The sequence below is a fragment of the Fopius arisanus genome, unplaced genomic scaffold, assembly GCF_000806365.1.
Source record: "Fopius arisanus strain USDA-PBARC FA_bdor unplaced genomic scaffold, ASM80636v1 scaffold00011, whole genome shotgun sequence".
In the NCBI taxonomy this organism is placed as follows: domain Eukaryota; kingdom Metazoa; phylum Arthropoda; class Insecta; order Hymenoptera; family Braconidae; genus Fopius; species Fopius arisanus.
The window spans coordinates 977946-1004194 of NW_011887750.1; the positions used below are offsets into that span (position 1 = coordinate 977946).

The 26249-nt window shown below is 40.4% G+C and overlaps 2 protein-coding genes across 9 annotated transcripts; one reads left to right on the forward strand and one right to left on the reverse strand.

Moving 5' to 3' along the window:
- Nucleotides 1-621: 621 nt before the first annotated feature.
- Nucleotides 622-25996, reverse strand: pyd (polychaetoid). Of its 7 annotated transcripts, none has more exons than XM_011298689.1 (11): nt 25686-25996; nt 23474-23669; nt 17020-17215; nt 5311-7178; nt 4980-5154; nt 3815-4024; nt 3034-3608; nt 2572-2788; nt 2041-2501; nt 1674-1876; nt 622-1475 (listed from the first exon to the last, which is right to left on the reverse strand). In XM_011298689.1, the coding sequence occupies exons 1-11, from the start codon at nt 25978-25980 to the stop codon at nt 1261-1263; spliced, it is 4611 nt and encodes a 1536-aa protein (XP_011296991.1). In that variant the 5' UTR covers nt 25981-25996; the 3' UTR covers nt 622-1260. The 7 variants fall into 7 exon arrangements, with proteins under 7 accessions (XP_011296991.1, XP_011296990.1, XP_011296993.1 ...); XM_011298688.1 differs by having other exon boundaries at nt 1674-1897; XM_011298690.1 differs by lacking the exon at nt 1674-1876 and having other exon boundaries at nt 1390-1475.
- LOC105262857 (facilitated trehalose transporter Tret1) lies at nt 18437-20942 on the forward strand. Of its 2 annotated transcripts, XM_011298687.1 has the most exons (3): nt 18437-18789; nt 18861-19029; nt 19408-20942. In XM_011298687.1, exons 2-3 carry the CDS (start codon nt 18891-18893, stop codon nt 20760-20762), a joined length of 1494 nt encoding a protein of 497 aa, XP_011296989.1. In that variant the 5' UTR covers nt 18437-18789; nt 18861-18890; the 3' UTR covers nt 20763-20942. The 2 variants fall into 2 exon arrangements, with proteins under 2 accessions (XP_011296989.1, XP_011296988.1); XM_011298686.1 differs by having other exon boundaries at nt 18438-19029.
- Nucleotides 25997-26249: the final 253 nt, after the last annotated feature.

Below are 26249 nucleotides of genomic sequence, written 5' to 3' on the forward strand. Positions count from 1 at the left end.
TCCAAATTTCGGAGTAAGTTATATTTTCCAGATAATCCATCCGGGCCTTAAATTTACGTCGTATTTTATATCTCCGCCCAAAACGGTAAGTACGATATTAAATTATTATTGACGTAAATCAAGTAAACATCACTGACAAATTTGTGAAGATATTTTTAATAACTGTTAATTCGTTGAAACAAATCATTAGCAGTCGGAGGCTTTGAAATCAGCTCGTCAAAAATTAAATCGCCTAAAGTAGAGGCTCAGTTCTGCGGGTTTGAGTGACCCCTGTGGTATCGTAGTACTGGGCCCCATAAGAGGGAGGGCACCACACGCAACGCTGGGGTATCTGTCGTTAGCCGACTCAGCGACTTCTCAGTAATATCCCTCCAACTTCCCTTTTAATAACTCTGAGCTAAAATTCGAAATGAAATTCCAGATGTTGCTTCCCCCTTCCGCTCGTTCTACGGTCGGTTAAATTTCAGTTAAACAAATAAAAAGCAAAAAACATTAATACCGCAGAAAATAAAATTCACCCCGGCGACTTGATGGACACCCCAGCATTGCGTGTAGCGCTCTCCCTCTCTTAGGGTGCAGTAATTTTTTTTACATAAAAGGGGCAGTAAGATGAAACCTTCATTCATAGAAACTTTTGCATATCTTTATTGAGTCATACAAATAAACATTCAATTGGTAATTGTAAGTCAACTTGGCTAAGACAACAATTGAGCTTTCTTTTGGATAAGTAAAAAAGGAACTTATTCGTTATATAGTATTTATGTATATAAGTTCATTAAGCCTTCTACAGTCTCAAATTTAGGGACTATAGCGCAGCGAAATTATCACCAAGTATTGCTTTTAAAAATGCATTTTCCTCTACACAGCTTTGCGTAATCAAAATAATCTCAATAAACAAATTATTAAAAATGAGTAAACAAAAAAGAAAATAATGAGACGTGCTACATATCAACTGCTGACTTATTTTCATGAATGAATGTTTCAAGAGGCAACAACGCGTACAACAAAAAAGAGAAAAAATATGTAAGCCACATTGCATTAATGTTTCATTATTTTTTCTTCTCATTTAACTCTAATAATAGTTCGATATACTCTGCTCATTTGGTATTTCAGCCTTGCTCTCCTTTCTACCGAATACAATTGAGTAATCGCGAGGAAAAATTATTGTGGATTATGTCTAATCAAAATAGTCTGTTTTTTCGATAGAGAATAAGCATTAAATCTTATTGAGGATTAATAGGCTAAAGGGTGGGGGAGAATTTAGAAGTGATCGAGTTTAACGAGTACATGATCTGACGTGGGCTTTGGCAATTTCACGTCCATCCAATCACTACTAGATGTTGCATCAACGTCCGTAGCTTTTAGGGCCAGCTTGTGGGCGGATGTTGCATTGTGGGGAATCCTCAGGTCAACTGGAACCTTGAATTCAAGTCCTCGTGGTCCACACTCCACTACGGGACTCAATAAAGATTCACCTATCGACAAAAATTCATTGATATTGATGAATATTTAATTAAATAATTGATAAAAATTTGAAAATAACGAGAAATTCTGGTGGGTAAAAGGTAATAGATGATGTGTTAAAATTCAAAGAATCGCTTTTATGGAAAAGGTTTAAAAAATGGAAGTGAGATTAACATGTGTGGTTTTTTATAGTGCATTAGCAAGCTCACCATGGTGCATTGGCGGTGAGATAGATGTACGACGATGATCGTTGTTATGTGATTCAATAGCATGCGGGGTTGTGACCGCGAAGTAAATCTCTTGTCTTGTATTTGGAGCTAGTGCACCCGGAGGTATTGTTAAAGTGACCCCGCCCGGTCCCTCGAGGACACCACCCTCGCTATCGAACAAACCGCGGGCCACCCCAGTGTTCCTAAGAGACCAACCACCGCCCCTTCATTTCAATCATTATAATCAACAATGCATTTTTTTAATTTCCTCCTTAGTTAGTTAGCATAGCCTTCAATATATGTTAATAAAACAGAAAAAATGTTAATTTCGTGATGATATCAGTATGATATGCTAAATATGACTTACCTGACATTGTGATGATGGAGCGGTGGCTTTCGATATAATTCGAAAGCACTTCCACGTTGCTCACGACTTCCAGCTAAATCTAATCCACTTGTCTCACGATTGTGACCAGAATTACCTCCTGAAGGATGAATTGTGCCCACGTGGCTGTTACTGTGGCTGTGCCCGTTGGGATTGACATTACTGCGATTTACATTATGCGTATGGCCTAGTGTCAGCTGACCTACGCTGTTGCTGTGAGCGTGGCCGGTTATTGGTGGATTGGAATGCGAATGAGTATGACTGAGAGAATGACTGTGATTTGGTGAGGTGTGAGTGTGGCTATGATTCGAATTCATCAGGTAATTTGTCTCGACTGCTGTTCGGTGGTTTGGTGGAGGTATGTTGTAGTAGTATTGTCCGCTATTTCGTTGCATGTTACCACCACCACCGCCAACACCACTACCACCACCACCACTTTCTGTCTAAATAGTAATATTATTTTTTACAATTAACATATTTTTCTCTTTTTAATATGATTATTTTGTCATTTACCCCATTATGAAGGTGCGACGAGGCATTCATAGAATAGCTCTTCGCATGTTGATACATTCCACCGCCGTTATTCTCATCCTGAACGATCTGTTGCTGTGGTGGTCGGTAATTTTTGGGTTTTGGGGGTGGTATAGGCTTGTAAGTACCTCCACCCGATGATGATGATGATGACTTTCCCGGTGTTGTGGTTATCACTTTGTTGTGCTCCCCCGTTCGACTGAAATGCCAAAAGAAAATCTATCTAGCACATGGTGGGAGCAGAACGAATGCACTCAAAGGGTAGGGGTATGGATGATCAAATCATTGTTTGCTACACTAATGTATCTCGACGGGATATGTAAATTCTATAAGCTCGTCGCATCGCTCGCGGTTTTCGGGCCACCACTCTGTTGCACCATACATGATTATTATTACACTTCACCTTGAAAAAGTCGATTAAAAAAAATAGATAAAGTGACAAACCTGTATTTGGCGTAATCAGTCCTAGTCTGCGAATCCTGGCTGTTGATGGGTTGTGCTGTCGATCTTGTGAACCTGTAGGGGTCATGAGGCCTTTGCGATGCTGGCATACTCCCCGTTTTGAGATCATCTGGCACATTAGGTCCAAGACGCCCAGAAGATGTGTTAATACCTGTTCCTGTATACGTTGCATTTCCATTGGTGTTATTATATGAATCATAAGACGACATGCTGTCATAACTTCCAGTTTTGGGTTGACTCCTCTCGAGGGACGACGTGGCATTCGCTCGATGAGGAGTTGCATTGATGTAATTTCCCATGTCCAGGACTGAATCTGTTTTGTTGAGCAATCTGTCAGCTGCTGATCGTCCAATTGTGCCTCGTGGGGTCTGACTCGTCGGCTTGACATTTCTGTCGACTCTCGGAGGTAAATCCGGGGGACCTTGATGGGGAGACCGAGTCTGGGATTGCACAGGATATTGCGGCAGCCCTGGTTGTTCGTTCATCTGGTTAGAGATGGAGAAACCGTATTTGCTGTCTGTTGGCCCACCTTGCGCACGCTTGTGCTGCTCAAATGCCTAGCAGATTCATAATAATTTTTATTTTGCATTAATCATTGTGATGCAGAATAAATTTGCCCAGGTGTGGAACACTCGTGAGCTTTATAAAAAAGAAAGGGAATGTAATTTTTTGGAAAAAAAAATGACATGTTCCAGAACTGGTTATTAATTCGTTAGGAATTTAGGCAGCAAGGCCTTTCACCATGATTCAGCGCAAGTATTACCTGGTAGCTTGATGTATATGGTGGGGGTGCAGCGGTATCATCCTGAGTAGCGATACTTGGATCAGAGCTACTTTTAAGCCTCGTAGGTGGCCCCAGGGCACCGGGAATCGGGGGTGCTGGGCTTAATTCCAAATCACTCTCCGGGGAGGAGGCGTAGGAGAGGCGTGATGTCATCGGGAAGAGGAAATCATCCGAGAGGGCCTCTTCCGGCTACGCAAAATACGCAGCAACACACAGGACACCACGTTATATGGACACGTTAATTATGTTTTGATGAATGTTTTGCTATTCTCTTTTAAAAGGTGACACTTCAATTAATTTTAATGGTTTTGGTGTTAATACCATTCAGTGAATAAGCAGAACAATTGTACCAGTCAATGCGTTAATCAACTGATGGGACCATTCAAGAAATCTTCATTAATATCTATTAGCTACTGGGTTAATAAAGCTCATTGTGGCAGTGATGTTTTGTCATGATGAAACCTTAATCCTATATTTGTTATTGTTGCTCTCTATCGACACATTGTCATGCGCTCATGCTTGGCACTTGTTTTAATGCACTAGTTAAAATACAAAATGAAATTATGATGATAATGATAATGATGATGATGATGATGATGATGATGACCACTGAAAGCTCTAAATGTAGCCGAAGAATTGCTCATGAATGACATTCTGGGTGGGAATTGGGGAACGAATTGGCGACGAAGTAATGAGCGGCGATGGTGGACGGGGTGGTGGCAACACATTGATATTGTTATTATGCTCGAGGTAGACACCCGTATCGGAAGGAGCCGGCGGGCTCACTGGACGATAAGGATGATACGGTGGAAGGTAAAGATCCGACACCACTTCTATGGGCTACAAAAACAACCAACACCAAATATATCTTATCGGCTCTTATACAGAGGAAAAAAAATTGGGAGGAAAAAAAAATGATCCGATACCCGAACATCGATTTTATCATTCGGCATTCAGAACGAAGATCGCTTCGTTTGTAATTCAGGCACAAGCAGGAATTAATTATTAATAAACATTCAGAGGAATTATGACTGGATTGATCATATTATATCAGGCAGGTTTGTTCCCTTTTTCTTTTTATTGTAGCTATTGTTTTAATTTTTTGGGTAATACGATTGGAAGAAAGGGAGCGAGAATCACTCACTTTTGTCTGGCTCATCCACAAGGGTCCCTGTTGTTGACGGTCAATTAACTCCCTGAGTTTTCTATACCATGCCTCGGGTGTCGTCAATGTGATAACGGCGCTGAACACGTGGCCCCATATTTTGTCAAGCTTCTGACACTGTTCGAGAAGCTTCTTGCTGCTCTTATGCGCCGACCTGAAATAATGTATTGATTTCTAATGAGGGCTCAGCGTATCATGTCATTAAGGCCAAGTGAAATTAGCAAGAAAAAATTGAAATAATAATACAAGCTATTTTATATTCATTTAAATTGCAAATTAATGATAATCGTAATGAAAGGGAAAAACATACTTTGGTATTCCTGCTCTCATCTCCTTGACCACTTGCTTGGTTTCGGCCTTGAGAAAAATGACTATTGGATAAAATTGAGCGTAATTCAATCTGTCAACGGCGTTTGGCGTTATATCCAATAGGGCATGCTTTCCTCTATCCATTACCTCTCTAATTGCACTCAACCGAATTATACCAGATGTCTTAGTGGACTTTCCCCCATCCTCCATTTGGCTTTCCATCTGAGGAGAGGTAAATTTATCTGGAAAATCTTTGAGCAATTTCTCCCTAGCGAGATCAGCAACTGGGCCAAATAGGACAACAGGCCGTATGAAGCCAGGATGTCTGAGAACAACCCTCTCATAAGCTGGAAATTTGCTAACACTGTCGGAAAAGACAACATCGTCCCAGTGATCACGCCCGAGAGACTTTGATCGTCGATGACTACCCCTTCTTCGCCTAAAGAAGCTTCCACGACTTTCACTGGCACTCAATTCCTTTTTAGTGGCATTAAATTGAGCAGTGGCGAGCTCCTCGGCCCTCGCCTTGTTTGGGATAATCCCCTTCTGCACCTCCTGATTATTTCTACCAATTCTGAAGACCTGCCAGGAGCCAACAACTCCATTATGGAGTGTGTCAACAGCATGAAATACATCACCACTTCGAAAGCTCATCTCCCCCTTTTCAGGCTGTTCATAATGAAAATGTGTCTTGATGTGAAATGAGTCCCCCCTTCCAGAAGCGACAATTTGTTCGTAGTCCTGCCTCCTGTGTTGAACAATCAGATCAATTTGCTCCTGAAGACTGAGGAGAAAGAGTACAGCTTCCTCCCTTGTTACCCCCTTCATATCCATATCATTGACCTTAAGAATTTTGTCACCCGGTTGAAGCCCTTGAAGAGAGGCTGGACTGCCTGGTTGTACTGCTGTGACAAAAACTCCAGTCTCATTTCCACCCGTCAACCTCACCCCCACTGAACCTTCTTTCTGGAAAGTTATGAACCGAGGATCCGGCATGGGTTGTTTCGACCTCTGTACAAGTGGATCCTCATCATAGAGCTGTCTCCTCGAGCTGGAGCTGTAGTAATCTTCTAGTCCTCTCGGTGGAGGGGGTCTTGGCGGATCTACCGTCGGCGTTGCTGGTAAATCGAGTTGACTCAGTGAAACATCCATTAATGGCCCTCTGGAGCGTCCCCTGGGTGCTAGATTGCTCTTATCCTCGATGGGCTGGCGAGTCGGTGGTGGAACGTAAAGATTCTGACTGCTGTAGCTCGCCCCTGACAGATACTCACCACCCTCAACCTTGCCGGATGGATATGAATTGCTGTTCGGAGCGTCTCTGGTAACAACTATTGATAATCTCTCCTTACACTGGTCCATCATCTTCCTGGCCTCCTTGAGATTCATATTATCAGCAGCTACTCCACCAATTCTAGTAACGATATCTCCAGGTTTAGCTCCAGTTGCCTCGCGCGTCACTTCACGAACGTATAGACGACATCCCAGAACGATACCAAAGTCATCCTTTTTGTTATTTCTTGTTAATGTTAAGCGATGACTTTGTGGAGTACTCGCCGGGGAGCCTGGAGCTGTTCCAATCGCTCTTCGTTTCACCACCAAAAGAACTGTGGATCCGGAATCCCTGAGAACTCGTACAGCTGCTCCGTAATCAGCACCCTCCAAGGATAAACCATTGGCAGAAATAATTCTATCATTCACCTGGAGCTTTCCCTCAGCAGGACCGGCTTTGAGTACGTCTGATATGGCTATTGCTGGATCACCATTAGTAAAGTGAGGATTGTCTCGACCCCCAGACACTGCTATCCCGAAACCATAACCTGGTACTCGGGTTACTGTTACATGGTGCACCTCCCATCCTCGGTCACCAACCTGCAATTTAACCCATCAATTACTCGAACTGAACCGAAAAAAATTCAAAAAGCGCCCTCCCTATTTTTCAAATTTTTCTTTTCTCCGTTTCTCTTTCCTTCAAATTTATTCTTTACTGCTAAGCATGAGATATTTTGTAGATAAGGCTCTCATCCACAGTTCAAATATGCCGTACATCACACAAGATAAGAAACTCTCAAGATAACAATATTTCATTCACATTGTTCTCCCCGCAAGCCTAAACCTGAAAAACCTTTTAAATTGTGTTGCAACAGGATAACGCAGAGATGTCTGTATACCTGGATTAAATATTCTCTTGAAAAGACTTAATGACTCGATAATTATGGCAAGTTTCTTGTTTATATCGTGTGCCCACACTACTTGTTGGAACGTGGGCCGATGAAAACGACGCACAACGTGACAGTACCGCATTATTGGGAAACACCGTGTGTCCTGGAATGAAGTATTCAGCATTCCGAATATTTTATGATAGGCGCCTGCCTCCACTAATTGATCAATCCATATATTAACCGGTTGACGTCATACTTTCGCCCGTTGACGGAGGATGGAATTAATATAAAAGAGTGGTGTGTAAAAATTCCACTGATATCACTGGTTTCCAGAGATAAAGACATTCGTTGATCTCCGAAAAAAAAACCCAATGCATTAAGCTTTTAAATCAAATGAGCTCGTCTCAATTACTAGCCATAACTTTAGAAATCTACCTTCATACAACGACTGAAGAGAAATTCCATAATCCTTTCCAGGAATAATACCGTGGTGTTGAGTAAAACATTTTGTTGCGGGCAAACAACGATGTACTTCTTTATGAGGAATGTTTTTTTGTAGGTACTAAAATATCATAGATATATATCCACATCCCAGTCCATTGCCACTCAGCATTATGGTAGTCAAACGTGTATTTGCAAAAGCTTGACGTATTTTCACCTGTTTCACTATACTGATCTTATTAATAGGAATGACGAGTCACGAACAGTTAATTACTGGCAAGGCGTAACTAAATAAGTCACTTTATAACGGCTCTAGGTGTAAATCCATACTCCGTGATATTAAAAACCGCCAAGGAAAAAAAGTAGTAACGAAAAGTATTATATTCAACCTAGTGAATCCGGTTTTGCTGAGGTACTTGAGGAAATTCACAATGTATTTTCGGTTGGCTCGTGTGACTCTGATTCAAGAGGGAGAATCATTCCGGTACTGCGATTGTTTGATAAGATGTTTATATGCTAATACGAAAAAGCAAATCCATGACGGGCGCAAACTGGGTGTGCCATGAGTTCATCGTGTCAAGTTACATATTTTCTTGTTTATTTATTTCATTATACTCTTTCTGGTGAGGTTTTCCGGATCGTTAGGGACGAGAGGTCATACAGCGTCTTCAATGGGCATATATTTTTTTTTTTAACGAGATTCGTTGCAAGTTCTATTAAGAACTTGCAAGTGGCCATGGCCCGAGGGCCTTCAGCCAAGTATTTATATATTAATGCCGAATGGGCCTTTTTTTTCTTTTTTCAAGTTGTAATGGAGTAAACTTCGACCCAATGAATAGGTTGTTGGTGACAAATATAAATATATTCCCTTAGACTCTGAAGTACACCCACGTGGTAGTCTGGTGTTTTCTCATTGGTAATAAAATGTGTCTCCATAGGTATTTTACTTGAACGGTAAGAAAAAATATTCTTGCACGTTTTCTACTCGGTCATCTAAATTCACGTCACATAATTCCAGCCAGTATAATTCCGGGACAAGTATTATACAAGTCGGGGTTTATAAAACTTGAAAAAATCCAAAGGTACTACCATGTTCTACGAGTACACTCTTTTTATACTTCATTTTTTATGGCGATTTGTATCCCCAACGAGGACTTTACTTTCCTCTTCATCTCCGTACTGACGAGTTGAGAGAGACGGCGATTCGGTTGATGATGCAATCAATCGGCAAGGACGTGGCAAGGCAACCGAGATTTATTCTCTCCCAGGCTTTAACTAACATTTTCCTCACTCCACCCTTACATTATCTCTTTATCTCCACTAATGCTCTGACTTTCCGAAGAATTCAGCTGGAGACACTAAAACTGTTCAGAGGGCCAGAGTACAAGTCTGTGCAAGTCTCAATGGGAATTTTTTACTACTCAGCGCTTCCCATTCTACCATCATGCTGAATATTATGACTAATTAATTATCCACAAGTGTCTCTAGGTACAGGAACTTTCTCCAGATACTCGGATCAAATTGAAATGGTTAAATTGAAGACTTAGAGTCTGTACTAATGAGTTCGACTAGCCACTAGACGAGTGTATCTTCTCCGTAGGCTTTCACCTGAAGCTCAAAAAGTTATCGCGATTCTTCATGCGATAATTGTTCTGTCTAATGATCATTTAGATCGACAGGATTATACCGTTCCCATGCTCCACAAACCTCCAGTTTTCATAATAAAAAGCCTCATAATCCGAATAAACCAGAACTTGTGAATATTCAAAAAATTGAAAGGAGACTAGCAGCGTTAGTACACACAGGTGTTATCCTTTCTCTTGTGTATCACACAGATATATCAATTGAAAGATGTAATATTCCAAATCTCTTACCGAATTAGCTTTCTGTGCCTCGTTGTTATCAATTCGCATACTCGAGATGTTAATGCACTTTGTGGAAGTCCATTCAACACTGACTACAATAGTTCTTTATATTTTAATTATCTGGAGAGGGTGAATGATTTTCCAACAGAGGAGTTCATTATTCAGCTCGGGCGAAATGGATGGAGGTCGATAGTAGATCATTGAGAGATTTAAACTTGCAAGTTACATTGGAAACGTTGAATTTTGTACTCGTAGCACTTTAACACTCGACCGGATGATCACTGTCGCTACTTGCATACAGAATTAATTGGCTCTTCGCCGGAAGCCTTTGGAATTTGAGGAATTTTCAAGCGACAATCTTGTTACATTAGCGATTATTTCTTCCACTGTCGATGATAAACACAAGAGAACTAATTATTACGATTAATAATTGGACCGACTGGAATGAAACGGGTTGAGAGCGTTGATTAATCAATATGAACTTTATATTCATTATCAATAACCCCTTGTTAATGAATTAATGAATGTTTATGATGAGGGTAAAATAACACATGTTGTTTTGGTTGAAATTATTGGGTGTTTGGTGTAGGAAAAAGAAGAGTGTTATGTGCGCACAGAAGAGTGGCTCGTGACCGACTGGCTAACAGGCTAACTGGAGGCCATTCGAGGCCATGCATTTCTTCAGGAGAGACTGGAGAGACTGGAGAGACCGGAGAGACCGGGGCAATACAACTGTCTCGTACCCAACACAAATCTATCTGACGGAAGTATGCATTTCAAACCTCACCTCAATAAATAACGCGTATTGTATTTTTATTTTGTGCACTAGAAAAACATTATAAATTTAACTCCGAGAAATTCATGGTTGTGAATATTGCTGTGCCCATCTGGATAGAGGAGCAGACAGGGTCGGCTTTTAGAAATCATAACTCACTTCCGGTGCGGCTCGAGGGTGCCATCAAAAGTCCAGACACCCCTTACTCCACCTCGAGAACAAATTAAAAAAAGAGGAGAAACGTGCGGAAACATGTGGGCTGGGGATTTCTTGAGGAATACTGAGGCCAGATGAGTATTACAAAAGACTGACTCTATGACAATGAGGTAAATGAAAACAATTGTGTCAATTGGTTGAGCCAATGTAGTTGAGGAACGCTAGACTCATATTTCTTCTGTCAATGGCACATACACACTTCAATTACATTTGACTGTACCATTATATATTGATTACAGTCTTAGCAATTGACGAGTCAAAAAAATCGAGAGATAACTAATTTATCAGAACTAATTTGAAAAATTATTCGACTGTTACATTTTTTTTCTGATATGCTGAGTAATATCAGGATTTTTCACTTTAATATTCAGAATAAATTATTCCATTGCAGCAATTCCGCCAAATTGTCGCAATGAGTAATTCAAATGTTGCAAACTATTGATATGATTTATGATGAGCAATATTTGGGGCCGAGTTGAGAACCTGCCGTATCCATAATTACGTGTTTGGTTTAATGCAGCATTGCTGATTTAAAATGTGAATGTACGGTTGCATCATAAAACTACATGTCGATGATCCCTGAAGGAGGAAAAAAATCATAAATAGAAATGAAATTCATCTGGCGATAAAAGTGAGTAATGTCCATGGAATGTCTTTGTCGTTGAGTTGGTTTCCCATGGCGAGCGCGGAGGATTACAAAAACGCAGGAGAAAACATATTTGGTGAAAGAGGAAAAATTGCTGAAGCTCACGGTACGCCGTGAGACCCTGTTGATTCCAAGGGTCATGCTTCAGTCAGAGGTATATTAACTTGTGACTGCTAATCCGTCAGTTTAATGAGTCACTAAATAAGTAACAGTTGTTTCATAAATGTGAATGTGCATACTTTCATTTCAGTGACTAATACCAGTTTATATGATTGATTTTTTACTGGATAAATCAGCAAGTTGTATTTTGCTCTTGATTCAGTGGATTCAGTGAAAGGAGTGTCGAGTGTATAACAATGCCGGAGAACGTCGCCTCAACTGCTTCAACTCAATGATCTATTCTCTGTTTTACCGGCGGTTACGGAGACTTGATAAAAGGGGGATCTACCAATCAAGATAATGATCCTATTATTGCTTCCATTGTTAAGAAAAAAGATTCCAATTACATGTGCATGCGATGATTGGAATTAACTGGCAAGTTCTGTTCAAATTGAATAACTAGATCAATTCTTCCAATAATCTTTGTCCTATCGGATAAATTTTTCCTCCTCTTCCACATATTGTATTTATTTAAAAAAATCTATCGCTTGCTCAGTCCCAAAGCGAGTGTAGAAATAACCGTAATAAATTTTCATATGGTGACTCATAACAAGCCCAACCGCCGGAATGAGACAGGATTAGGACAGGTAGAGGCGGTTCTGGCCTGCAAGGAAAGAGGTTTCGTCCTCAAGGTCACCGGAGGAGGGATAAAATCTTTCAATCGTACAGAAAAAAAAAATACAATGGCCCAAAATGCCTAGAAACCTGTTCTCTCCAAGCAGAGAAATATGACACTCAAATGATGCACGCTCGTCTCATCACTTGAGGATTACAAATGCGGATGGAAACTATTGACCCGTAATGTACCTACGCATGGAGCACTTCAGCGTATTTTACAATTCTCAGACTTGCAAAATCTCACCACATATCTACTTGTGAATGTATACAATGCACAATTGTCACGATGATAGCCGCAGTTAGCTCACATTCTCTATTCCAGCTGGCAGAGCTGATTCAACAGAATTGTTGTGTATGTCACATGGCAATTTGAAACGCCATCGAGTTAAAAAGCGAAAGGTTTTTCCCGTTAAAATGAATCGATCTCGGATATGCTGGAATGCTTGGGAATGATGTTTTTATTTTTATTTCGATGACAAGAAATAAAAAGTAAAATATGAAAAGTTAATGGTAAATTGAGGTGAAACTCAGGTGATTACGTTTCCAGGGATTCGCATAATATCGGTGGAAAGTCACCAATGGACAACGTCCTGTTTGGCCTATAAGTGGGACCGGAATACGCTTTACCCATACCCATGACTGTTTAAATCTCTCGAAAGTCTTGGAAGGCCCTGGTACTCATGCACGTACCACCAACTTTCCTCGCAGATTATTTATCGGACGCGCGCGTGGAATGCAGCTTGCCTTATCGAGTCGCACATTCAACCTACAGATCCTTAAGACAATCTACTGTTACAAGTCGTGTCTAATTCTTCGAGGGAATTCTTCTCGATTTTTAAGAATCCATTTTTCTCTTTTACTCTCTTATTCTTATATTCTTGAATTCCATTCTGTCATTCATGCATTTACCTGATTGTCGAGGTTTCCAACAGGATTATGGGGGGGAGTAGATCCCTGGGGTGACTGCTGCTGTCCCAATGGTGATCCAGAGTTACCACCACCCACTCCAGTGATTGTTTCATTCCTATCCATTCTCACTTATGCAATCTGGCTTTATTTCCAAGCTTTAATCTACTCCCTCAACATTTCACGACACTCCCTGTCGTAATCCATCGATAATACTCCAAAATAACTATACACAAGTTAATTGATAGAATATAATAATCCTTAGTGAATGGAATTCTACCCACGCCACCACTGTTGCATCAACTTTACGCACATCAGGTGCAGAACTTGTTCTCTCAGTTGAGCTATTAGATGTCAATTTCCACATGAAGGTTTTTCAACTCCAAGCCGCTGGAGATGGCACACGTTTGAGCACGTGGCTCGGACTGTACAAAGCCTCCTTGAGGATTCACTGGATCCATATGAAGAAAAAGACGAAACGACGAAGAAGAGAGAAGTCACAAGTCCACCTGCTTCTATCCACCGCTTTTTTGTTTTTCTTTTTTTTTTGTTTCCACTGTGCCTCGGAGGAGATTTTAGAATGTTTTCTGTGCAATTCGAGGCTTCTCTCGTATTTTAATGTCTTCTAATGCCAGCTACTGTGATCCATTGCCAGAAAATGAGTGGCAATAAGTTGCAATCCAATTTTTGAGTGGATCGATGAGAAGTACACTGTGTAAGGATTTATTATTTAATGTGTTTTATAGGTGTCCTTCGGAGGTCCTGGGCAAGCGGCGATCGGCGATGGAGGAACGCGCACGACTGAAGGGAGAGACGAGAAAGGCTGAGAGGCGAGGCAGAGAGAAATATTGAAGGAGAGTTGGGAGTGTGGAGGCTGAGCCCTGGTGAGTGCCCAGTGCCGACACACCGGTTCTTTGCCTGGGCATAAATATAAATACTATACTACACACCACGGCCCAATCTATAGTTGGCAAGTCTGTGGCCAGAGGTCCTTCCAACGAGGTCCCAAGTCCCCAAGCGGGACTGAGGGGACCGGGACGACCGGGACGATCGGGACACACACCAATACCTCAATACTATACCTGTTGTTGAGTTCGCAAGGTGGGCATGACACACCTAGAACAGCTTTGATACACCTTTTTTAACTTTCTTTTCTTCCTCCTTCTCCACTCCATCTCGTCTCCACATTTTTCCATTAGGACTTGACTCGACATCATTCCACCCAATCCTCATTCAATCTTTTATTTCTACACTTTTCAAAACCAAGGGGATGGAACAAAACGAGTAGATTTAATTAAAAGGAGGATGCCTCGGCTGCACGAGTACCTGTTGCGGGAAGAGCATTAAAAACATATCCGGGCGTTTAAAATGCGCGTAACTCAGGTAGTTTTGGAATTGTGGAGAAAACCAACAGGTAGCGCAGGTCCAGTTTCAGGCAAAAGGTGAATGCGAGGGCGTGGTTTAGTCCTTACCGGTCGGTGCCCTCTTCACATTCTCTCTTCCCGGTTTCCTTTTTTTTTTCTCCACTTTTTTGTTATTATGATTATGATTTTTATCATTTCTTCTTACTCCTCATACGTGGTTGCATATGCAGCCAAGAAGGGGATGTCCCAGAGGGACGTGTAATATCAATCATCATTCGAGTCAATGTCACATTTTTTTCCAGCCTCTTTTAATATGATGTCCACCCAAACTCGTCATTGTTGATCGACCAAGAGTTGGGAGATAGAAAAATGAAATTTATCCAATTATCAGACATGATTAATATGCTGAGAATGTGAATTTTAATCCAGTTCAACAGAACGAACGTGCGTCGTTAACATTACACACATACTTAAGAACAGGTAATCTCTCCCTCCAGTTTATTGCGGAAGAGCAAATATCTATGTAATTAATAAGCCCCTGGGATTGAATTTTGCGAGCTGAGTTAATGACAATTGAGACTCTCCGGGATCCGGAAGGAGAAGGGATTTTTCTGATGAGTGCGCACACCTCAAGTGAAGAGACTTGGTGTCAAGGTCAAGAGTAGTTGAACGACTAAGGACAATGTGTGTTATGCAGTTGGTTGTGCACCCTCCGCTCGTGGGAAAGGTGGGGCATCCGGAAAGTATTGTGTGCTCATGGGAAAGCGCAATTGTTATGTTGTTTGCACGAAACCCTTTGGATTTATTACTAGTGTGCGGCTTAAATGCTTTTTTTTATCCCATTTCAGGGCGTACGCTGACGTAAAATTTAATCTTAGTGATAAAACTGGGCGGACACTACTCAATCATGATCGAATATTGAACCTTATTATCAATTGAATTCAAACCAAATTTTGAATAAAATTCCATTTTTTGTTTAGCTAATATTTGAGAATGTAAGAAGACTTTTCAACTCGCCTACTTCTCGAAATAAAAAACAGCAAATAACATGCTTAGGAAAGATTTCCTACCCTATGTTTGCGTCGATGTCGCCGTGTACTGGTGCTAGCAGCATCCCCGAATAAGAAATCATCCCTAGGTAGATGAGGTGGTCCGATGTACGTTCTTGATGTTGTTCTATGTCTCGTGGAACTGGCGCGTAATTTAGCGGATGTAACCCCTTTCTTTCGACCGCGAAAGAACTTGCTGAATATGTTCATAACTCAGAGAATGATTGAGCCGATGTAAAGAGCGATTGATTGTGGGTGAGGATGTTGTGTTGTGCACGCGGCTGGAAAATGTGCACGCGTCCTCTTTCAACGGTGCTCATCAAAGCACTAAGGTAATACAACTCTGTAACGGCCTATGGCCACATGGGGCCACTGGGGTATATCACAATCAGGCGCACACTAACATCAAGCAAGTGCTTGCTGCCCTCCAAGGGGGCGGTTCCTGCTCTCTTATCGGGTTATTGAATTTTACCGGATTGTTAGTCTGCATCTCATGACAATCATGAGTTGTGCCTTCACTCCAATCATTTTGAGAAAAAATTTTTTAAATCATATGACACACTTATTCATTCCATCGTCGACAGAGGCTAGTTGTCATTGCTGTCGGAGTGGCAAACAGATATGCAGCTTAAAATGGATTAGAAGCCTTAGAGATCAGCGCACAAAGCTTAGACTCAATTTCCATACGTAAACAAGTCACCAATTCCTTTGTATCACAACAGGTGCTACCCGGAGATTGATTTTCTACTCTAATATTTTTAATGGAAGTATGTCAATCTATTGATAGATTAGCGGCATCCTGAATTCCAACGTGATGGAAATTTCAGGGGAAATATTATCTATAGCGCATACACTGAATCACATCGTTATCAAAGAGGAGATTCAAAATTATATATCGATAACACGACAATCCACCAGTACCGATCGAGCTTTTCTACCAGCATGCGTCAGGTGATCTGCCTTAGCAGCAGTCAAATGACGTATATCATCATTCAAATGATTCTCGTTAAAAAAATCGAGAAATACCCGGCATTGTTTTTTTTTATATCATTGTTCTATTGATAAATATTCGGTGTTGAGAAGTGTTGAATATTTCCATGAACAATTTTCATTCAGATGGAAGTTTTATAATAGGATAACCGAAGAATCAAAAAGTTACTCGAGGTTTTCCGCCATTATATGGACCGCCTTTTTAAGAATTGAAATGGCGGAAAAATATCGTAACTCTTCAATTAAATCGTATTATGATACGATTATTAGTACTCAAGCGTTTATTCTCCATGAACGTGCGTAATCGCACACGTCTGGGACCTAGTTTTTATTATTAATCGTATATTACATGCCGAGGCCAGGAAAAATAGAAATGTCTTAGGTGCGCGTACAATTTTTCTGCTCGAGGAACCAGAAATTCGCGATTTTTTGGCTACTCAGCAGCTGGGAAGTTGCGACTTTCTGGCCAGAGTGCAGAAAAATATATTCTTTTGAGGATTATTTAAACGTGTTTGTACTTACGGGTTCATCGACCGGTTCATCCAATACTTCGAGAATTGGTTGTGACGTCGGTATTATGCCGTTTGGAAGGGCATTTCCCTGTCGATGGTAATTGTCGAGCGGGGGTGGTGGAGTTTCCGATGAATCTGGAGATATTGAACCATTGCGTTGACTATCCGGATAACCGCTCCAGCGATGCGGCTCAATTCCCTCCGGACTGGAAAAAAATTATTTTTTTCGATTAAATCAAATTGAAAACAATAAACATTTGTTTTAAAGTAAGAAACGATTTGATCTACAAATGTGTAGTAAAAACAAATGAATATTCTCTTAACGACACAGTTTTTTATATTAAATCGAAACAAAAATATCAATTTTTTGTAACTATTGAGAATTAAAAAAATATTTTCCGAATCTTAATGTAAAAAAATAGTAATAAGTAATAGATTGACAAATATATTTCTAAATTAAACGCATTCTCAAGCGCATTCTAACAAATACTAATTTCAAATGTAAATCCTTGCAAAGAAGTAAAGTTACAATTGAACTCCAAAATTTCAACAAGTTGCTTGAAAGAAGTTCATTGAATTCAATATTTAACACTTGCAAATCACGTATGTGTTTGTGATCATTCATTAATTTCATTTGTTAGTTTCAAAAAAAAAAATTCTATTTACGCAATTTTTTTCTCAGTGCAGAGTTGCCTCACGATTTATCAGAAAAAAATGTTATCAGATAATTCAGTGAAATCTGCAAACACGATTCAGTGATAATCAATGGTGGCTCGTACAGCAGTCAAACAATGATATCTCGAATATCTCGTGCATTCTTCCATCGTCGTATTTAGATATGATGAAGTCGTAAAAACGAACTTTGAAGGAAATAGATAAGTCAGAGGAATAAGTTGAATTATGAGTCAACACCTCTTGTGACAAAATTAACAATCATCCATAACATTGACACAAATAAAATGAATGAATCCAGTTGATAGTGAATTAGAGAATTACGTGTTCTAATTCGCAATTATCTCATGAAAAATGAGACGAGGGATTATCACTTGAGGGTCATACTCTTAATTGAAAACGCGTGTCACTCGTCTTAATTCTAAAACGACCGGATCAAGACGTCAACTGTCAGATAAAATAATACAATGGAGTATAAAATTTGGAGTGCATTTAGATTTTGAGGGGATGGAAGTAAATATTGGTATGAATTAATAGTAAACTACAAAAGTCGAGTGGAGATAGTGGGTATCTTGATGTAGCGAAGAAAATGTTGGATTGACTGTAGCGAAGAGATTGTTGGAAATTTTTTGATAATGGTATGAGAAGTGGTATATACACGTGTCTCACGACGAAATACATTATCAAACGCGATTGGAGGGCTAATCGGCATTATTGAAGTGGGTCCCCCCCCGATAGTAGTAGTCAAGAGAAGGAGTACTGGCTGTTAGCCCGGGACACGATCATCATTGTCGTCAGACAGTCTGGATGATGATGTGCGAAGATCAACGTTGAGGGGGCCGTCGTATAAAGTCATTACAAGACAAGGAGACATATTACAAATTGCCTGGGGTGATTGTCCCCTCGATCGATCCTCAATAGGTCATTAGTGGAAAAATAACGAAATCAGTAGTGTCTACACTGGGTGAATGCTTTGTTAAAGTGCGAGAAATGTTCCTTACCGGTGTATTTCAAAGGGAAAAATGCCAATTCAGACGTTCACGAGCCAGATCGTTCATCAGACATAAATCTGCCGAGATAACAGAATCATAAAGACGACAAAGAAGTGGTGAGGGAATTTTAGCGGTTTCCCAGTGTTTTGACATCTTTTTGTTCAGTGTATAATTGGGTGAGTGACAGGATACGACGCGTGGAGATATTGGAGGCGCTATGGAAATGCAAACAGTGGAAAAAGATATGAAGGAAGCGAGTAAAGAAAAAAATGGGCTTCTTGAGCCAATGCTGACGAAACCAGCGGTACGGCTCAAGGAGGGGCAAAAAATTTTCCAATGTCTCTCTACTCTAATAGGTAAGCCATAAGCATTGCTAAACTCGTTTCCACCCCTACTATCTATTTTATCGTTGTTGTATAGTTACAACCTGAAAATATACTGGTTGAGATTGCGATAATTAGGAGGATGAGAATTGAGTTATGTCAAAAAGTCAAGGAAAAGGAGAATGAGAAGAAGAGAAAAAATGATACTCAGGGTCACTGAAAGCGATAAGTATTCGATTCAATGCACTGCCAGTGGATTAATCGATTAAGCCTCTTCTCCTCTGTGAAAAAAAATATACTCCATTGATTAACGATGATTTTGTGTAGTAACCTGAATATGTACCAAATAGCGATTGCCTCTCAGAGAGATATAGATCGATAAAAGATTTTATATTGCTTTTGTGTTTGCAGTCGGGCTGATGGCAATGCAGAGTGGAATGACATTGAGTTGGACATCACCAACGACACCTTATTTGGAGCTGAATACTTCGTTTCTCGGTGGTCTCGATGGTACTCAAGTATCGTGGGTCAGTTCTTTGATGCCCCTGGGTGCTGTTGTCGGTGCATTACCAACGGGAATGATAGCCGATGCAATCGGAAGAAAATCAGCATTAATTTTAACAACTCTTCCACTCCTCTTGTCTTGGCTAATGATCATATTGCTGAGTAGTCTAAACACTTTGTATGCAGCTAGATTTATTGGAGGAATTGGATCTGGAGCAGTATGTGTTCTAGTACCCCTCTACATCGGCGAGGTCGCTGAACCCTCGATTCGTGGTGCCCTAGGATCATGCTTTGCGCTGTTATTTTCCTCAGGTGTTGTTTTTATATACATCGTTGGTGCCTACACCAACTACGTTACCCTCAATATTGCCTGCTGTGGTATGCTTCTGCCTTTTTTTCTCTCTTTTTATTTTCTTCCCGAGTCACCCATCTGGCTCGTCCAAAATAATCGCATCAAAGAGGCGGAAGAATCACTGGCTGTACTCAGAGGAAGAGGCTACGAGCCCAAATGGGAGATAACTATGCTACAGGAGGAGGCTGATCGGGTCATGAGAAGTCGTGGGGGTTTTAGGGATTTAATTGGTACACGTGCTGGTAGAAAGGCCATTGGAACATGCCTTGGGCTCATGTGGTTCCAACAGATGTGTGGCATAGACGCCGTTCTCTTCTATACTGTAAAAATCTTCCAGGAAGCTCAGAGTTCCATTGATCCATTTTTAGCTACCATAGTTATCGGGCTAATTGAAGTTGTTATGGCAGCAGTTGTGGCTATTACCATTGACAAATTCGGGAGGAAGCCACTGCTCGTTCTTTCTGGAACTGCCATGACTCTGTGTCTCGGAGTACTTGGATACTACTTTAAACTTCAAACCGATGGGTTCGATGTGCGATCAATTGCATGGCTGCCATTGACCAGTCTTGCCCTCTTCAATGTTGTCTTTAGCGTTGGGTTTGGATCCGTGCCCTTTGCTGTCATCAGTGAACTCTTCCCTCCAGAGACCAAGGGAGTCGCCATTAGTATGTCCATTATTGTCAATTGGACTCTTGTATTCGTTGTCACTAAATTTTATCCACCTATGATTTGTCTCATCGGACAAGCTAAGACATTCTGGTTTTTTTCATCCATGGCCGGCGCATCAGCTGTATTTTCCTTTATATTTGTGCCTGAGACCAAGGGAAAAACTCTCCAGGAAATTCAGACGAAATTGTCTATTAAGAGGGCTTCCATTAAAAATGTCCCCAATGTCGAGACGACTTCATGATTCTTGCCATATGGCCATTATGGGCAATTGTGATTTTACAGACTGATCTATGATCCATTATAGTTTTTATTAAACTTGTCAGTTATCCATTAAATTTCTATGTACACATTATGATTTATTGTGCCATATCGATAATTATCCATTATTAATATAAATGAATAAATGATACAATGTTTTCAAGGGCTATTGTTTTGTGTTGGACTCACCAGGATGTCTGGCGGGATGATGTCGGGGATGAGGAAGCACCGCGTGGACGGTGTCGGTGTGGTGGACCTCCGATACAGTAAATCCCATTTATCGGAACAAAGTAGCCGAATTGTGCGGGAATTGGAAGAGTATTGTAATTTCCGGTCCCATCATGATAATATCTCCGAGGTGTTGTGTACATTGTTAACAATGATCCACGAGAATAATCACTCTATCATTTGTATGCGATTATTTCAATTATGAAATTTGATCACTTCCGCGCACAACAATCCATGGAATTCGTGACCCCTTTGAGTTTCTTTATAAATAGCATTAGAATGGTATAATGGAATAATTTCATCCTCAATTTACACGAGCGATAACTATTTATTTAATTATTATTAAGAGACTGAGGTATGTGGGAATTTTTAATAATTATCGATTTTTTTTTTTTCATTGATTGTCATTAATACCGAGGCGATAAATTTCGATTGGAGTTGTTTTCTCCAGCAATCGACCCACTCCCGGTTGTGACTCGCATGCGACTCCTCGGCTTCTCAAAATAACGAGCAAACAGGCGTCGCGACGCCCATCCAAACCGCACACTGCAGCTCAGAGGGAAACTACGTCGACGCATTAGACATCTCTCTCAACTTCACATCGAGTTCGTAGTGATGGAGATAGCTCACCTGTTCTCAAATTTTACAGGGCAGCGAAAAAAACACGACATCCAGATTTATCAGCGTAAGCCTGGGTGTGAATTTTTAAAAAATTGTTCACTCTTCACAGTCAAGTGATTGATGATGGAGTGGAATATTCTTGTTGGTCAACTATCAAGGATAAACAATTGGGGGACTCTTGAGAATATGATAAAGAGATAAATAGGAAATTAGGTGTCATTTGAGATAACAGATGATGATCGTTGCCCTAACATACTCGACTGAGCAGTCAAGTGTCATCCAGAGATTGGAGTTGATAAATGAATACATCGTTAAGGGACAGAGCAATGGCCCTATTTCCTCGTTATTTCCTAATAGAAATTTTCAATTTTATTGTAGACTAAAAATTCCACTTTAACACTTCCCATTGAGTGTTGTGAAACCCAAAAATTCCACAAAAAAAATAAAATTGTTAATGTCAATCCATGCTATCTCGGAATATTCTAAAATCAAGTGCAAATACATGTGCGCCCTTCATACGTCAAGGGTAAAACTCCTTGAGCAAGCTTCTCCCGTGATAACGAAAAAAATTATTTTTTCTAATGACCCGTTAAGAGGTTCACGATACATCCCAACTTTCTTCCTGAGAACTAGACGTATACCTTCTCGACACAAAACTTTCACAATTCCATAAAAGTGAAGCATTTGAGTGTATCATTAAAACTTGATATCCGAGGTTTTTTTTCAATTATTTAGGTAAAGAGCTAATGTAATGATAAAATATTTGAAACTTCCAAGTAAGTGATCAAGTGGCATTACAATTTGTGGGAATTTGATGAAAAATTGGCTCGGAGTATCCTCGATGGGACAATTCTGGCAAATCGAATAAATCTATTCTAATTAGAGTGTTTAATTGGAAGATTACTATAGCAGAGATGGGTAACAGATGGGGTTTTGCACGAACTCACCTAAATGACGCTGAACATGTGTGTTCACGACAAAGGGTTTCTTGCGATCCTAGCTTTCCACAGGCTTCCCTCAATGCTAATTTCCCTACTCATTTCTCAAAGGAAGTATAGAAAACGATGGAGAAGGTCTTAGTCATGGAAGGGAACCTCTAGTTAGAGAATTTCAGGGCGACGATTTAAAATGTAGCATTATACAACGTGAGAACGGAAAAGGGGTGGAATAACGCATCAACCGCGAGGCATTTTATCACGCGATCATAAAAACCCAATGTTAAAACAATCATTTAAATCCTTTAGAATGAAAAGAAACCACTGTTGTCTAATGATTTGTGAAAATCACGAAGAAATCCGGAATCCCGGAAATGATTAACTATTCACGTCCCCCCTGGAGGTTTAACGTGCCTCACGCCTCTGCCTCGTTTTCTAATCATTACTGCAATTGTGCGCTCTCGTTTCTCACTGATATATTCACTAAATCCACGAAACCTCTCAATGATCAGATAAGCTTTCAGATAGACACGAAAATGAACAAAGGGAAAAATAATGAAAGGAGGAATTGATGCTCAATAGAAGTAGAATGATCGTTTTCCTTTTCTCAATCTCTATAAATGAGGGTTGATCGGGTGATTTCAAACGAGTTTTCGAACTGAAGGCTGGGACATGGAACGCTGCCTGAAGGCAGGCCAGCTTCCTGTGTTTCCGGTTCATGACTGACTCAAGGTACCTGATGCACTTGAATCTTTATATAGGACGTGCATCGCTAACAACTAGAACTGGTGCGCACCTGGTCACACGCGTTAATTCAAATCTTATCGTATTTATAATGAGTTATGGGATTTTTCTTGGATCTTCAATAAGTCTAGGTTATCAAGGTATTGTCGCAATGAGGTGTACTCACCACTCTTTGATAGAGTCATCGGGCTCCCTACTGGCGTTATTGATGTCAACGCTCAGAGGTTCATCGGCTTCCCTCAAACTTGGCCTTTCCATGGGATTAACAATTTTAATATCCTCCTCGTCCTCAGCCTCCTGCGCCTTCAGCTTCTGCTCACGTTTTGCATCCTCGTTTTCACAGTTCTGCTGCTGAGGCTCCCCTGTCGATAACATACGTCGATTATTCGGTATCCCACATTTTTTATCTAATAATTGACATTTCATCGATAGAGTTTCATTTTCATTTTCATTTTCATTTTCATTTTCATTTTCAATTTTAATTTTAATTTTAATTTTATGTCGTGACATGCGGGAATTTTTACAATTCCTGCTATAGTGTTCAAGAATCAAAGGTATATATACATATATATATATATATGTATGTATGGAATATGCTTCAATAATCATTTGTATCGTCAGGTGAATGAAGATAGCTGATTTTTAGTGACGACATAACGTAACCGAAAATAGTTGAACGTTTTCTTTGAAAAAATGTCTTTAGCCATTATCTATCTTCTCGTTATTGCTATTTTTTTGCTACTATTTTTCATAGTATTCATCACAAGTATCTTCTTGTGCCCTGGATTATTTGGTATAAGCAGACACGAGGGACGAGCCATCTTCGGTAGCAGTCCAAGATCACCATATCCGTCACTAGCCAGTAGTGCCAGGAACGGCTCCATTTTTACCGGAGTTTAACACAAATAAATGAAGAATTGGGTGGGAAAAACTTAACCACAATAAGTGTCTACTATTACTACTGCTAAGGCAACATTAAAAACTATTAAAACTCGTTTCCCACTTTTTTTTTTCGCAATAGAGCGCCATGTTACCACGCAGATTATCCAGGTCGACTGATACAAAAACACAAGGTAGGACGAACCCGAGTAACCCGTAAAATGTGATACGTGAAAACTGGTCTAGCATTGGGAACGCCTGATATTACAAGTTTCATTCGTCTCCTGTTCCAACAAACAGCTCAACTCACTACAGAGATCTTAATGAATAATCATTTTATTAATCCGGAAAAATTCGAGGAAGAATTTTCTGACAAATAGTCCGACTACTAAAACTATCCGTCCTTCCAATTTGAATGAAAGATTTACCTCCATCTCAGCAATTGATTTGAGGAATGTTAAAAGCTTCAGACTAAAGTAATACCAAATTAACGAATGGTAATTAAGAAGTTGCGGCAGTAAAAAAGAGAAGTCTCTACCTCCAGTGGGAATTTAACTTCCCACGCTTCACAATGAGTGTTCAGTCGAAAAACTGCCCCTCCAGGAACGTATCTCTGTCTCTATACTATATGAAATTTCGAAAGACGTTTGGGTATGCAAGGAATACAACAGAAGATTATTTACCGGAAAAATATAAAAATGGAGAAGAGTTTAGAGGGGAGCAAGGGGGCAATCACTCAGCATGTGCTAACTGAATAGAAGCAATCGACATTCTGTCACGTCATTGCTTCAACAGGAGTGTTGGAATGAGGGAATCAGTGGGGATATAATACTCAGAGACATTGTGTGGACAGAGGAAAAGAGAGATAAAGACGAGACGTTTGTCTTAATTTGTGAGCGTAAGCCACAGCAGGCAGGGGCTGCACTTCTCAGATGACCGTATCCTTTCGGGCAATTCACATTTCTCTCATTACTGTTAATTTATATTTTTCTCATTTCATTCTAGGAAAAGTCATGATTATTTGCAAGAGACTGTAACAAGATGGATAATTACGAACTTTTGAACTTTTGAATTCCTGTTGTGTGGAAGACCACATTAGCGGTTCATGTGGAAGATTTCTCCATGGTCATTTTTCAATGACTGGTGATGCAAAATAAACAATGCTCCACGAAATGTCTAGGGGCTAAACTAATAAGAAAATGGAATACCGTTAAAAGAAAATTTCCTCTTCCGGAGTGAAATTCACGGCGTTCAGGGTTTATGTTACTTGTGTGAATAAAACACTGTAGAATTTCTCAACGTTAATCGGCCGTACATCCGCAACTACAAGTTCCTTCTATTTCTCTACATCAAATAGTTTGAAGAGTGTAAAAAAAACTCCCTTTAAAAATAGTAAGTACGGAGTAATGAAAATCTCAATTTCCTCTATCCAACATAGACAATTTAAACATCAATCATCCGCCACTCCGATGAATAAATGATAAATGATAATTACTCACCGGTGATGCTGTGTTGATCAACAAGTAGATCTGTGAGAACATGGGGACACTCAGCTTCAAGAGCAAAACAAAATTCTCTGAATGCATCGAAGCCCTTAGCTCCAATGACGTCGATAAATAAATCAATGTCCGCAACTGCAGAGCGATCGGCGTTACCAGCAACGGCGTCCTTGTCAATTTCAGTAATAACGCAACGTTTAACTAATACACTTAATAAATCCGTTGTATTCAATTCACGAAGAAGAGACGCCTTGTGGCGTGACAAAAGCGTTTTAACTTCGGAGGAACCAGCCATGCTCCTTGCTCCCGATAGCCACCGATAGCCACTGATGTTTTCTATCCAGCAACAGGTGTCACTAACTCGCCCGTCGCCCGCCTAAAACACCCGAGCCTCGGAGTGCTTGGGAGCTTCTTCCTTCTCAGTTGCTCAGTTTCTGTTGCTCTGTGACTCTCTCTATAGGGACTTAGGGAGCTCTCATCCGAACCCTGTGAGGCTGTAACTTTGCCGCTGCGCTAGCGCTAGTGCATCAATTCAATTCCATCCCTACCGTCCCCTACCTCCCC